The sequence below is a fragment of the Chrysemys picta genome, chromosome 7, assembly GCF_011386835.1.
Source record: "Chrysemys picta bellii isolate R12L10 chromosome 7, ASM1138683v2, whole genome shotgun sequence".
In the NCBI taxonomy this organism is placed as follows: domain Eukaryota; kingdom Metazoa; phylum Chordata; order Testudines; family Emydidae; genus Chrysemys; species Chrysemys picta.
Genome location: NC_088797.1, coordinates 64859911 through 64876208, shown reverse-complemented (window position 1 = coordinate 64876208; position 16298 = coordinate 64859911). Strand labels below are relative to the sequence as shown.

General features: G+C 42.1%; 1 protein-coding gene across 24 annotated transcripts in view; it reads right to left on the bottom strand.

The window, feature by feature from the left end:
• Positions 1-16298, bottom strand: part of KAT6B (lysine acetyltransferase 6B) — a 195429-nt gene that overhangs the window by 42798 nt on the left and 136333 nt on the right. For all 24 annotated transcript variants that reach the window (XM_042856134.2, XM_065551669.1, XM_065551659.1 and 21 more), the window contains one exon: positions 10649-10742. In XM_042856134.2, the coding sequence (XP_042712068.2) occupies positions 10649-10742 (94 nt within the window). The remainder of the gene's footprint in view (positions 1-10648; positions 10743-16298) is intronic.

Genomic DNA, 16298 nt, shown 5'->3' with positions numbered 1-16298 from the left:
TCCACCTGGTCAGGCGTACGTTCGACGGCTGGGTCTCCTCCTCAACGTGGAGAAATCGACCCTAGAATCGACCCAGGGGATAGAATTCATCGGGGCACTGCTGGACTCCATTCAGGCGCGGGCCCTCCTACCACACTCCTGCTTCCGGGCTATCGTGGACATCATTCAAGGCCTTCAGCAATTCCCGACCTTGACAGCATGACGGTGCATGAGTCTCCTCGGCCACTTGGCTTCGTGCACATACGTGACCCGGCACGCCAGGCTCCGACTCAGGCCGTTGCAAGCATGGCTCACCTCGGTCTACCGCCCGGGGCACAACAACTTAAATTCAGTGGTCACTGTACTGGGGCAGGGCCTCGCCTCTCTCCACTGGTGGCTCAACCCCAAGTGGTGTGCGGGGGGAGTCCTCTTCTACTGCCCCCAGCCTTCCTTGTCCCTGGTCACAGACGCGTCAGCTCTGGGGTGGGGCGCAGATCTGGGAACCCTTCAGACTCAGGGCCTGTGGTCTCAGTCTGAGCTCTCCCTCCATATCCACATCTGGGAGCTGATGGCAGTGTGCCTTGCTTGCCAAACCTTCCAGGCCCAACTGCAAGGTCGCTGTGTAGCAGTTCTAATGGACAATACAATAGCCATGTTTTACATCAACAAGCAAGGGGGAGCCCATTCCTCCCCCCTCTGCCAAGAAGCCATTCAACTGTGGGAGTTTTCTGCATAGCCCACTCCATTCACCTGGTCACGTCCTTTCTTCCAGGGATCCAGAACATACTGGAAGACAACCTCAGCAGGTCCTTCCATTTGCACAGTGGTCTCTCCGGCTGGATGTCGTGCACCACATCTTCCAAAGGTGGGGGTTTCCCCAGGTCGAGCTGTTTGCCACCCGAAGCAACAGGAAGTGCCCAGCGTTCTGCTTCTTCCAGGGTTGCAGCCCGGGTTCCCTCACAGACGCATTCCTGCTACCCTGGACAGGTCGCTTGCTCTACGCCTTTCCTCCATTCCCCCTCGTGCACAAAGTCCTGCTCAAAATCCACAGGGAGGGGCAAAGGTGATTCTGATAGCTCCAGCATGGCCTCGCCAGCACTGGAACATCAGGCTGCTGGAGCTGTCAGTGGACGTACTGGTCACAGTGCCTCTCCTCCCTGACCTAATCACTCAGGACCATGGTCGCCTCTGCCATCCTGACCTCTGGTCCCTCCCTCACGGCTTGGAAGCTGCATGGCTGAACCCCAAGGAGCTTCTGTGTTCGGACCAGTAAGACAGGTGCTGCTAGGCAGCAGGAAGCCCTCCACTAGAGCCACGTATCTGGCGAAGTGGAAGAGATTTTCATGTTGGTGTGACCAGCGCTGCACACTCCCTCTCCAGCTGCCGGTATCCCTCATTTTGGAGTATCTCCTGCACCTGAAACAGCAAGGCCTGGCGGCGTCTTCCATAGGGGTTCACCTCACTGCCACTCGGCCTTCCACCTGGGCGTGTCTGTCCGCTGTCTTCACCAACCCTATGGTTGGTCGCTTTCTCAAAGGCTTAGACATTCTATACCCGCAGGTCTGCCAGCCTATCCCTGCCTGGGATCTTAACCTGGTCCTTTTGAGGCTCATGGGGTCCCCGTTCGAACCGCTGGCCTACTTGCCTCCTCCTGTATCTTTCCTGGAAGACCGTTTTCCATTACATCTGTGAGACGCGTCTCAAAGTTGAAGGCCCTCACCTCGGAGCTGTCTTACACTGTCTTCCACAGGGATAAGGTGCAACTCAGACCGCACCCGGCCTTCCTCCCCAAGGTGGAGTCGAACTTTCAAACCATCCAGGACATTTTCCTGCCCGTCTTTTATCCGAAACCTCATGCTGGTCCCCGGGAACAGTGGCTGCATTCCCTTGATGTCCGCAGAGCCCTGGCTTTCTACACTGAATGCACTAAGCCTTTCAGAAAATCGACCCAGCTTTTCGTTGTGGTGGCAGACCGGATGAAAGGCCTCCCGGTCTCCTCTCAGAGAAATCCCCCTGGATCACGTCCTGCATTTGCACTTGCTATGAGCAGATGGTGACCCCAGCTCTCACCGCACACTCCACTAGGGCCCAGGCCTCGTCAGCAGCATTCCTGGCCTAGGTTCCTATCCAAGACACATGCAGGGCAGCGACTCAGTCCATGCCTTCACATGGCACTACCCATCATCCGTCATGCCAAAGACAACGCAGCTTTCGGTAGAGGAGTGCTACAATCTGTACTCTTTCACTCTGACCCCACCGCCTAGGTAAGGCTTGGGAGTCATCTAATTGGAATCGATATGAGCAATCACTCAAAGAAGAAAAAACCCTTACTTGCCTTTTGTAACTGTTGTTCTTCAAGATGCGTTGCTCATATCCATTCCGAACCCACCCCCCTTCCCCTCTGTCAGAGTAGCCGGAAAGAAAGTACTGAGGGGGCGCCGGGTTGGCAGGGTCATATATTGAGCGCCATGGAGGCGCCACTCCAGGGGGCTCCACTGCCGACCCGACGGATGCTGCTAAGGGAAAACTTTCCGACGGCCGTGCATGCGGCGCGCACACCTAATTGGAATGGATACGAGCAACACATCTCCAAGAACAACAGTTACAAAAGATGAGTAACTGTTTTTTATCCCCAACCCTTGTAATAGTTTAACAGTAGACACTATTGTACAACACTTTGAAGCAAGTTCAATGTCGGCTGAAAAATTGTGGTTTTTTGTTTTTAGGCAATCAAATAATAAATCAAGTTAAAATTTAACCAGATTGTGCAGGAAATGGCATGGGATTTGTAATGTACATAAACAGAGCATCTGCTCAAAGTCTCATCAATAGCATCACAGCATTGTGGAACAAGGTTCAGTTCTAACTCAGTCAGAAGAATACCACCTACTAAACCATTATCACCTCATGAACCAGCTGGGATTTTATCTGGAGGTCTCCCATTCAGGTACTGACTCAGTCAAGTCCTGCTTAATTTCTTGTTCTGCTGGAAGGTGTTATTGGCTGCCATCAAGTGGTCTGATCTACACACAATTGCCTTGTTAAAACTGATGGGTGTGTAAAGCACCTTTTTCAGGATAGATGGGGAGGAACAATTAAATGCACTTTTATGTAGCGATATCTGGAAATAATATGAAGCAATAACCCAATGCAATGGGCTGCATGGCAAGGCTGATCACAAGCTAAGCCACATGGGCTGATGAATTTTCCTGGGACCAGTTGTAAAACACAGAGGGCTTGTGGACTGAATGGTTGCAGCTATGTGTGTCTATGTATGAAAAAAGCAGGAAGCTGCAGAAAGCCAGGAGAAACTGAGAGAAGCAGTGATGAGTGTAGCCCCGGGAGGATGCCAAGATACAGAACTTCTAATGGGCACAATACTTGCTGGAAAGGCAGGCTTGGATCTCCAAGCAAGGAAACTGCCTGCTGTTCGTTTCTAGCAGATTCAGGGAAACATGTCTTTGTGTACATTGTTCATATATAAACAGGACTGCACAAAAGAAATACTTGATTTGCATCGCCCATTTCTCCTCCTAATAGAGACAACCTGGTCAGGCCCCGAATATCGACTAACCACTGTGCAGCATGGTTTTGCAGCGGAAGTGGTATGGTTGCAGAACATAACTATATCATAACAGGTTTCAGAGTAGCAGCCGTGTTAGTCTGTATCTGCAAAAAGAACAGGAGTACTTGTGGCACCTTAGAAACTAATAAATTTATTTGAGCATAAGCTTTCGTGGGTTACATCCCACTTCTTCGGATGCATAGAATGGAACATATATTGAGGAGATATATATACACACATACAGAGAGCATGAACAGGTGGGAGTTGTCTTACCAACTCTGAGAGGCCAATTAAGTAAGAGGGTGGAAAAAAAAACCCAACAACAACTTTTGAAGTGATAATCAAGATAGCCCAGGTTGATAAGTGTGAGAGTACTTACATGGGGAGATAGATTCAATGTTTGTAATGGTTCAGCCATTCCCAGTCTTTATTCAAACCTAAACTGATTGGCTCTAATTTGCATATCAATTCGAGTTCAGCAGTTTCTCCTTGGAGTCTGTTTTTGAAGCTTTTCTGTTGTAAAATAGCCACCCGCAGGTCTGTCATTGAATGATCAGACAGGTTAAAGTGTTCTCCCACTGGTTTTTTAGTATTATGATTCCTGATGTCAGATTTGTGTCCATTAATTCTTTTGCGTAGAGACTGTCCGGTTTGGCCAATGTACATGGCAGAGGGGCATTCCTGGCACATGATGGCATATATCACATTGGTAGATGTGCAGGTGAATGAGCCCCTGATGGTATGGCTGATGTGATTAGGTCCTATGATGATGTCACTGGCCAGATGAGTACCCAGAAGTCACCTTCTACAAGACAGGCCCAACAAAGAAAACAACAGAATACCACTAGCTGTCACCTTCAGCCCCCAACTAAAACCTCTCCAGTGCATCATCAAAGATCTGCAACCTATCCTGAAAGATGATCCCTCACTCTCACAGATCTTGGGAGATAGACCTGTCCTCGCTTACAGACAACCTCCCAACCTGAAGCAAATACTCACCAGCAACCACACCTCACTGAACAAAAACACTGACCCAGGAACCTATCCTTGCAACAAAGCCCGATGCAAACTCTGTCCACATATCTATTCAAGTGGCAACTCCCACCTGTTCATGCTCTCTGTATGTGTGTGTATATATATCTCCTCAATATATGTTCCATTCTATGCATCTGAAGAAGTGGGATGTAGCCCACGAAAGCTTATGCTCAAATAAATTTGTTAGTCTCTAAGGTGCCAAAAGTTATATCATAACAGGAACATTGAAAAGAATGCATATGGTGCAGGAAGCGCAACCTGATTAGAAAAGCAGAAATGAAAATGACCAGGGACCAGCCAACAGAAAGGGTGTAGGACTAGAAAGTCTCACTGAACACTCTAATTCATACAGGAATCAGAAAGACTGTTAGCAGCACATAAGTTAAATAACGCCTTTGGCTTATGTGATGGCTTGGTGCAAGAGCTTAATTTACCATCACCCCACTTATACCCATGTGGAGGTGCAAACCTCTATAACCATCCCTCCAACTTGAAGGAGCATGTGTGTTCACACACAAATTTCGCTTTTATAGGCTTAAAAAACAAACAAACAAACAAACAAACAAAACAATTCCTGAAAGATTAAGTCCTCAATGTCTATTTGACAGGAGCGCCTTTCTTTCTCATATATGTAAGTAAGTGAAGGCAGGTAGCTTTAATTTGGTAGCTTTAAGCAGTTCCTGAAAGAAAGAGCAAATCCTGAATATGCCTTTATATATATAGAAAGGAAGAAGGAAGCTCCTGCCCAGGCATACTCAGGATTTGCTCTTTCTTTCAGGAACTGCTTAAAGCTACCAAATTAACCTGCCTTCACTTACTACTACACCAACACACCTCTTCCAATTCTCTAGAACACACAACGTGATCTAAAGAGACAAATCACACTACCCCAATAGAATAGGACACCATCACAATTCAGGGACAAAATCAACACCTACGTTGACACAAAAATCAATATTTATTGGGCTAAATTTTAAACACTGGTGTTTAAAGTTAGGCACCTAAATAAAAGTAGCCCGGTTTTTATAAGTACTGAGCACCAACAGCTTTCAAAGAAATCATGGGGAGTTAACATGATCATCGCCTCTGAAAAATTAGTTTTCTAAATTTGGATTTCAATGCCTAACTTTAACTACCCTATTTTGAAAATTTTGGTCATTGGTTTTCCCAAGACAAAATAGCATCTGACAACGAGTAACAATACTGTATTTGTAAACTGGTATTTTTCTAATGGCACAAGTTGGAATAATGAGTAATGTTGTTAGAGTTATTCCAAATACAAGTGAAAATACACGGTGTGGAAACTAACACACGTAATATAATGTAATATAGGAATATTTAGTAAAGTATACTGGGTGCAATAAACAGTCACCTGAATCTTCTTCATAGCTAATAACATTGTCCAAAACTCTTACTTTTAGAATATAAGTCAAGTTAATTTTAGAGTAAGCGAATTAAAGAAAGTCAAACCAAATCTGGGTTTATATATGAGCAATTCTTCAATCTCAACAAATAATTTCGAACTGGATATTGCATTTCCTGGGCCCCACCAAAACCACTGCAGTCAAGAAACAGACCATTATTCTATAAATATACATCTTACCAGATTTTCAAAAAACAGAATGGACAAAGTGCATAATGTGGTGTTATAGAACATTTCCATTGAACTTAGTTGTCACATTCAGTAAGACATGTGAAAAGAGACGTTGGCTGAAGGCATAATCAATTTTCATCCATGCCATTTAATTGTCTTAATATACAAACTTCTTCCTTCATAATTTGGTCTGCTCTTCTTCAAAACGTACTTTTTCACTCAAAAGAATTCACAATATTCTTTTTGTCTGTGGGAACCAAGGAGCTTGAACATAGTATTATACTAATAGGTCTAATCAGGTTTAGAAACAATAGTAATTTCAGCTCCTCTCCCTCACTCCAGAAGCAGTTTATTCCAGGTAATCTAACTGAAAAATAAAACATTGAATAGCCATACAAATAGGTTACTTACACATAGCCAGCTGTACGTTAACAGATTTCGAGAAGAAAGGGACAGACAGTAAAAAGATAAATATCGATCCTTTATATAATTTTGTTATTTATTTTTGTAGTAAAAACCTAAGATTTTCCCTTGGGGTCACATGCCAAAAATCAACCTGATCTTTCTCTAAAGACAAACTTGCTCCATGAAATCTAAGGGCTTGGCTATACCACCCTGCAGTTTGGACAAAAGAAGTGTGACTAGCAGTGTGCACCAAAGTGATATGCTCTAACTCCCCCGGGTGGGTGCTGTGGGTGCAAATCAAAAGGTTCCTAATGCATGTTAATGAAGTCCTCTTCAAACGTGACTACATTACTGGGAACTAGGAACCTTTTACTTCGCACCTCTAGCGTCTACATGGGGGAGTTACAGCACAGCCCTTAGGAGCGCCCTGCTAGTTATGCCCCTGTAGTCGGAACTGTGGAGCAGTGTAGACACAGCCTAAGTAAAAAGGAAATCAGATGCTGTACAATTCAAACTATACATGATTATCATGTATTTAAAAAAAAAACTAATAGGATGCAATCAACCAATTATAGAAAGTGCTACAAAAATGAAAGTAGTCCAGTGATTGACTTTCTCCTTCGAAAGTTTAATGAAAAAAAAGGGTCACCTCAACAGAAGCTTGGGCAAATATAAACAGAAAGTTATATGTGCAATGTTAATTTTTATAAAATGATAATCATGAGCCATGAAAAAGAGGCACTTCTGCTATTTGTAAGCAGTAATCTGCTCATTGTTTTGAGATAAGTATCTGATATGTCTCTAAACTGCAAAGCGGTGCAGCTGTTTCTCAACAGCATGATTCAGTGAGCTCGATTTTGATTATTTTGGGCTACAAACTCTGCTGGTTGTCTTTATGAAATCAACAGATATCATCAATTATCACTTCACAAAAACTGAGATACAACAATTATTTCCTGTTTCAAGTAGCGGGAAACACTACAGTGTGACAATGTGGTAAATTAAGACTTTTTAGTATGAATCACTATGACAAACTTACAACCACTTTGCAAAAATCACATCAGAATGAAACATTCTGCAGACCAATGTTTCAGGTAAGTGCTTCTTTTAGTATTCTAAACTTTGACTGTCATTTTTTGCTGATAGGCCAGGAAGGTGGGGGTTAATTTTACCCTACTCAGCAGAATGTTAATTGGGCCATTCCACTCTGGCTAGTTGTGAAACAGTATGTTTCTCCTCTGAGCATGTGATAATTAAAACCCTTATTCCCAGAATATGTGGCAAGTAAGCAGAACTGGAAATGGAGAGAGATGACAATTGTGGGAAGGCACTAGAGCGATTTAGCCTGCAACCTCACTGGAAAGTGGGTGGTGGTTACCAACCTGATTGAAAGTGGAACCTCAGCTCTAAACCAGATGCCGAACTGTGCTTGTTCACCTGGGTAGAAGTTACCACCTAACTCAGGTGAGAGGGTTGTGTGTGTGGACGGGGGAAGATGAGGGATAAGGGCAACACCAGGGTAAGAGCCTGGGCTATTTCTGCAGTGAAGTCATACCCTAAATCAGTGGTTCCCAAACTTGTTCCGCCGCTTGTGCCGGGAAAGCCCCTGGCGGGCCGGGCCGGTTTGTTTACCTGCCGCGTCCGCAGGTTCGGCCGATCGTGGCTCCCAGTGGCCGCGGTTTGCTGCTCCAGGCCAATGGGAGCTGCTGGAAGCGGTGGCCAGTATGTCCCTCAGCCTGCGCCGCTTCCAGCAGCTCCCATTGGCCTGGAGCAGCAAACCGCGGCCACTGGGAGCCACGATCGGCTGAACCTGCGGACGCGGCAGGTAAACAAACCGGCCCGGCCCGCCAGGGGCTTTCCCTGCACAAGCGGCGGAACAAGTTTGGGAACCACTGTCCTAAATCATCTCTGAGAATGAGGACAATTCCAGGGCTCTGATGTACTGCAGGCTCTTTACAGAAAGAGAATTGGATCACAAACTTCAGCAGGGCTACCTCCAAAGCCCCACTGGTACCTTCAGATTAACAAATACAGGAAAGTAAAAAGGATGGGGGAGGAGGTGGGTGGAAGAGAGATCCAGTAAGATATATAGTACATTGAGTTCCTGTGCCTGTCACTCCCGCCTGGACTAAATTAAATGAGACAACACTCCCTTGTGCTGTGATCCAGCTAGATCTCACCAAGCTAAGCAAGGCTGGGCCATGTCCAGGCTCACCTAAGAAAGTGCCAAGAACACCTAAGTTTTGAAGTGGTGTTGGCAATTCAGTAGGGGTCACTCTGCCTTTTGCATCAGTACTAAATCAAAAATCTAGCATGGTGTTATTTGAGGATGTAGGCGTTTTACTGTATGTGTGGTCTTTCAGATAAGGCACAAAACTGAGGTTCTGACCACCTGTGGTCAATAAAAGTTCAACATCCCTTTTCATCAGAGGAGAGGTGTTAATCCTCATGCCTGGGCCAAATTCAAACTCAAGTAACTACCCTCTTAAATCCCCCCTGCTGTTCTAATAGTATATGGTATTCTTCACTTCCTGCCCTAAAATGTGGTGTAATCTAACCGCACAGTTAGACAGCTGTTGTGTTCCACTCCACTGGTGGCTGACTTTCAATGGTGGATGAAGTGATCCGTATCTATCTCACTGGGGTGTTGTGAAGCTTAATTGTTTGTAAAGCTATTGGATGAAAGGCACTATAGACATAGTATTTTTATTAATCCTAATGTTTTTTAAAAGCAGCGTGGTCATGCTGCGTAGAATGTTGCAAGACTGAGAGTATCAAAACTCTATAGTCATAAGCTATTGTCTTAGTCCTGCTGTTATACCATAATGTGTTTTATTTGCATGTTAATCCACTTGCATGCCCCCTTTGAGGCAGGAATCATATTATTAGAACCCTATGAATTTTTTTTATTTATAAATTCTTCGTTTTATTTTTTGGGAAGTTTGTTTTCTCGTGAGAAGCCCATTGTAAGAGGGGGTTGGGTCCTGCCCCTAGGGTGGGAGGTTCTGGGGGAAGGAGGAGGGTGCTGCAGAATGAATCAGCCCTACACTCACATTGTAGCGGCAGCTCTTCTGCAGGGCTGGGCCCAGCTCCCCACTCTGGGCGTTGCGGCACACGGGGTTGCGTTGCCACTCAATTTTGGCCCACCCGCCTCTCCAAATTTGAGTGAGTATTTGCTAAAAACATGGGGCTCTACCTATTATCTTAACTGCCTATGGTGCCATATACTCTTACAATGCTTTAAAATCATAGTGAAATCTCAATTTCCCATTTCCCCACATATGCTAACCCAGCTTCTCTATCCTCTCCCTAAATGACATTACAAAGTCAGATTCAAAAGCACAGAAGGCATTTAACTGAAACATTTACCTACAGAATTTTGTTTTGAATTTTATTGTGATTTCAAATTGAGGAGTTTGGGGTGATACAGAGGTACGTTTAAGCAAATTATCCTAAGGTTTTTCAAACAGGTTAGATGCACAGATTTGCATAATAAAGCAGCAAGCAAGGATACAACCATGAATGCCAGTTTATATATTTGCTACAAAGAGCAGAATTGTCACTAGAGAAGGTAGGTAATGAAATTCCTCTTTCCCTCTCCCCAGCTTTTTTGTTTTGTTTTGTTTTGTTTTTTTTAAGAAAAATTGAAATAATATGTTCTTTTCATAAGAATTGTTCCGCTAAAAATATATTACAAGTTAAAAAAAATCGAAAGTAGAGAATGCCTTGGACTAACACCTTCTTCAGCTTTAATCACAAATAATTGCCTCTTTTTGTACTAATGAGCAGCGCAAAATGGAATGTAATTTAGACATTCATTCAGTGTAATAGCTTTGTGAGCTAATATTACTGCAGAGAGATCTATTCTCAATTTCCTAGAGTACAACAACAGAGCAGCAGTAAGTTTTTCACTTCAGGGAGCTTTTCTGCCCTATGTAAATATAAATAGAAATCCCATTATCTATTGATAAAAACAACAAAGCAGGTTAAATAAAGTTTTATATGTTACTGTTTCCCATAACAACCATCAGCTCTGTGGATCATGAATGTAAATAAAGCACTTCACTTACTGAAATCAATGAGAAACCTTCCAAATCCTTGCCTTTGATATTGGGGCATGATCATTATGCAGGAGACATTGTACTTCTGCTGGCAAAGCTTTTCCTGAGGGAAGGAGAAACAGATCAAGTATGTCAAAGCACTGCTGAAGTGGGCAATTCCCTGCACCTGCCACTGTCCTTGTAAAATATTCCAGAAAGGTGAAAAGACGTATCTGGTCAATACCAAAGCAGAATAATTCTAAGGTATTCATTAATTATAAGGGGGGAAAGTATCAATCAAAGGCACCCTCTAAAATATTTCTTTTTACTATTTAAAAAATCAGCACCATAGAAATTAAACAAAATCCCAAGGACTTGCATAAACACTGTAATGAAGGTTAAATGCAGAATGGGGGGCGGGGGGAAATCTTTTCATGTGACATTGATTATTCTGTCAGGTATATACAGGGGGAAATAATATACACACACACTCACCAAAGAGAGCAAGTTAGGTTTGTAGCAATTGCCAGGTTAAATAACTTACTGCCTTTCACCCACATTTCATCTTCTACCTTTTAGCAAATACCTTTAATGCTAGTACAATTGTGTAACTGAAGTGATAAATTTTTTTTCCCACAGACAAATGCATTCTCCTCTGATTACAAAGTGAAGAAAAAATGCTTGGGCCATCAGATCTCAGCATTTCAGACAAGATGAAATCACATGACTATGAACATAACAGAGGCAAAGATTACACTGACTGCTTAAGACAAAGGGGAAAGCAGACACAGAAACTAAAATAGGAAGCAACCCTTGTAATATAGTCTGAAGGATTTTTGTTTTTTAAAATTTGGATGCAATGTAGGGGCAGTATTGTTTTAGCCGTAGTATCCAAAAAATGTCAAAATCCAGTCAAGAACAGTCCTGAGACAGGCCTCTTCCTGTCTTTAGGAGTAATGCAATTAAATATAAGTAACTTTTTAAAATAAAACTAACAGCATCAAAGACCTAAATCAGACCACTCAAATCCAGGGTGACATATTCAACAGAAAGCTGCAGCAAGCATAGACTTGATAGGCAGCTACTCAGGCTAACATGTAAGGAGATGCCAGAATAATATGGGAATTGTCACCGTCACAAGTGGCAATAGGCCAGTCTCAAATCACACTCCTTCACTTATGAAATTTGATTGCCTCTTTGCCACATTTCATAAAAGTATCCCAGCTCCTGTGCAGATTTATACTGACAGTACTGCTTAGTCTCCAGTATGGTCCCAAACCCCTTGAACTGACTGCCATAATATGTACTTTGAAATATTACTGTGCCCACTGCAAAGGATTCAGGGGAATTTTTGCCCACAAAAGAATACTAGCTACAGAAGACTGAAAAGAAAGGGCCCCAATTCAGGAGAGCACTCCAGCATGTGCTAAGTCCTATTGAAGTAAATGGGATTCTAGTACATGTTTCAGTGCTTTCCTGAACTGGTGCCAGGCACATGACAAAGATAAGAGGCTGGGTGAGCTGTTGAGAAGAAGAGGGCCAAAACAATTGGGGGGGGGGGGAAATTCCAGTCTTCATTTTGAATGCTAATGCATCTCCTGCAAGTCCTTATACCTAGTAAAGTTCAGGAATGATACCTCAGACAATGAATGTACTAGAAGGTATGTGCCAATCTCAGAAGTGGTGGTACTATTTTATCTTTAATCTACATACTTAGAATCATCTAAACTATGATCGATGAATTGGCCTACAAGGAAATAGATCAAAGGCATATGAAATTCTAGGGTCTGAGGCAGTGCAAATTATGTCCGTCAATCTCGCTGTTACTTAGGGAATGTCTACAATAAAAACACTACAGTGGTATTCTTCCATCGCTGTCGTAAATCCATCCCCCTTGAGACGTGGTAACTAAGTCAAAGACTTCTGTCAACCTAGTGGTATCTACAGTGGGGCTTAGGTAGGCTTAACTGCATTGCACAGGACATGAAATTTTTCAATTTTGCCCTGAGCAATGTAGCTAGGTCTACCTACGTTTTAGGTGCAGACCAAGCCTTAGATTCTCTTCAAGCCTTAAATTTGAGGACAAATGTATCAGTCCAAAAACACCTCAGTAGACTATGCTGCTACTCCAACTTTATCACTTTCAACAGATCTCTTTAAAAAAAAAATTTCTTTCAGATCTTTTTTGTTATTAAGAGCAATCTGAAGAAAAATGAGAAAAATCACCTAACTTCCAAAGATAAAAATAATTGTATGACATGTTAGTCTGGAAGCCACTGATATACCAAACCTCTGACTTGACAGTTGACAGAAACAAATATAGGTTCTCCCTATTCCAGGAAATTCTACTTTTACCTTGCAATTAATTTTACTATAGCCTCTGTCAAGGCAATATAGAGAAATTCCCTCTTAGCAATAATTGGAATTGTTGTTTTAAAATTCAAAGTATCACCACAAGTCATAAAGACATCCACTATAAAAATTAGTAACTTAGGGCTTGATTTTCAAAAGTTTAATGTGCAATTAAAAACTGCAAAAAATGTTCAGGTATTTATGCACACAAGTGACTAAAGTTGAACAGAAATGGTCATTTGTTATATGTGTAAATAGCAAGTTTTACCAAAATACATCTGTAAATACACATGTAAATTGTGCACATTTTGTACATCTAAAACTTTTGAAAATCAGGCGTAGTGTATCTATGCAGAATCTGTAACTAAGTGAATTATATAGAAAAAGATGTCATGTCAAATTGAACAATTATAAATCACCAGATAACCAGTAAAAACAGATTTAACTGAATACTAGGGCTGTCAAGCGAAAAAAAAATTAATCGCAATTAATTGCACTGTTAAACAATAATAGAATACCATTTATTTAAATAGTTTTGGATATTTTCTACATTTTCAAATATATTGATTTCAATTACAACACAGAATACAAAGTGTACAGTGCTCCCTTTATATTTATTTTTGATTACAAATATTTGCATTGTAAAAAACAAAAAAGAAATAGTATTTTTCAATTCACCAAATACAAATACTGTAGTGCAATCTCTTTAGCATGAAAGTTGAACTTACAAATGTAGAATTATGTACAAAAAAACTGCATTCTATGTAAAACTTTAGAGTCTAGAAGCCCACTCAGTCCTACTTCTTGTTCAGACAAACAAGTTTCTTTACATTTGCAGGACATAATGCTGCCCGCTTCTTGTTTACAATATCACCTGAAAGTGAGAACAGGCATCTGCATGGCACTGTTATAGCTGGCTGTGACATTGCACTCTATATGATTTTATGAAAATATGTGAGTAAGTGTGAATATAATGTAACTAGAATATGCTTCATGCAAAAGGTCTCTTGTAAGGTATCCTTACAAAGCTTATAATCTACGGAGTGTGGTCATCCTATTTGTATAAATGTATCATTCTTGTATCTGAAACTAGAAATATGAAATATAACTCTGAGGTGCTATTGTAGTTATGCAAAGTGTGGGTCATTAATGGTGGTTTAGAATCTTGATGGCGCTCATCAACTAGGACAATTGATTGTAGATGGCTGTTTACTTGTAAATCTTCCTGTATACCTGTGTGCTGGCAAGTGGGTAATGAAGTCTTACAGTGACATGAGCATGTCACCTGAACTGGAATCCATCTTTAAACCTGCTACTTTTCCATTTAGAAGGAGGGGTGTCAAGTATCAGGGGGTAGCCATGTTAGTCTGTATCTACAAAAACAACAAGGAGTCTAGTGGCACCTTAAAGACTAACAGATTTATTTGGGCATAAGCTTTCGTGGGTAAAAACCTCACTTCTTCAGATGCATAGAGTGCATCTGAAGAAGTGAGGTTTTTACCCAAGAAAGCTTATGCCCAAATAAATCTGTTAGTCTTTAAGGTGCCACCAGACACCTTGTTGTTTAAGGAGGGGTGGGAACCCAGAGAGGGACAAAGGATTCCCGCCTTTTGCAGAAGATATATAAGTGGGTGGAACAGAACAAAAGGGGCTGCGGACATGAGAAATCCCCTAGCTACCACCTGAGCTGGAACAAGGAGTATACCAGGGGAAAAGATTGGGCCCAGACTAGGAAGGCGTCCAGTCTGTGATAGAAGCTTATTGAAACATCTCTGAGGGTGAGTTTTTATCTGTAATCACTTTTTCACTGTATTAGGCTTAGACTTGCGTGTTTTGTTTTATTTTGCTTGGTAATTCACTTTGTTCTGTCTGTTATTACTTGGAACCACTTAAATCCTACTTTTTGTATTTAATAAAATCACTTTTTGCTTATTAACCCAGAGTATGTATTAATACCTGGAAGGGCAAACAGCTGTGCATCGCTCTCTATCAGTGTTATAGAGAGTGAACAATTTATGAGTTTACCCTGTATAAGCTTTATACAGGGTAAACGGATTTATTTGGGGTTTGGACCCCACTGGGAGTTGGGTATCTGAGTGCTGGAGACAGGAGCACTTCTTAAGCTGTTTTCAGTTAAGCCTGCAGCTTTTGGGGGACGTAGTTCAGACCTGGGTCTGTGTTTGTAGCAGGCTAGCATGTCTGGTTCAAACCAGGCAGGGCACTGAAGTCCCAAGCTAGCACGGAAAACAGGCTCAGAGGTAGTACATCAGGTGGCAGTCTCAAGGGGGTTGCTGTGATCCAACCTGTCACACCGGCGTTGCAAGATATTTATGTGCCAGATGCACTAGAGATTCATATGTCTCTTCATACTTCACCCACCATTCCAGAGGACATGTATCCATGTTGATAATGGGTTCTGCTTGATAACCATCCAAAGCAGTATGGACCGAAGCATGTTCATTTCCATCATCTGAGTCAAATGCCACCGGCAGAAAGGTTGATTTTCTTTTTTGGTGATTCAGGTTCTGCAGTTTCCGCATCGGAGTGTTGCTCTTTTAAGACTTCTGAAAGCATGCTCCACACCCCGTCCCTCTCAGATTTTGGAAGACACTTCAGATTCTTAAACCTTGGGTTGAGTGATGTAGCTATCTTTAGAAATCTCACATTGGTACCTTCTTTGTGTATTGTCAAATCTGCAGTGAAAGTGTTCTTAAAATGAACAACATGTGCTGGATCATGATCCGAGACTGCTATAATATGAAATATATGGCAGAATGCGGATAAAACAGAACAGGAGACATACAATTCTCCCACAAGGAATTCAGTCACAAATTTAATTAAAGCATTTATTGTTTTTAAATGAGCATCATCAGCATGGAAGCATGTCCTCTGGAATGGTGGCCAAAGCACAAAGGGGCATACAAATGTTTAACAAAACTGGCACGTAAATGCCTTGCAATGCCGGCTACAAAAGTGCCATGCAAACACCTGTTCTCACTTTCAGGTGACACTGTAAATAAGAAGCTGCCAGCATTATCTCTCATAAATGTAAACAAACTTCTTTGTCTTAGCAATTGGCTGAACAAGAAACAGGACTGAGTAGACTTGTAAACTCTAAAATTTTACATTCTGTTGTTTTTGAGTGCAATTATGTAACAAAAAAAAATCTATATTTGTAAGTTGCACTTACACAATAAAGAGATTGCACTACAGTACTTGGATGAGGTGAATTGAAAAATACGGTTTCTATTGTTTGTCATTTTTACAGTGCAAACATTTGTAATAAAAATAATATAAAGTGAGCACTGTCAACTTTGTATATTGTGTT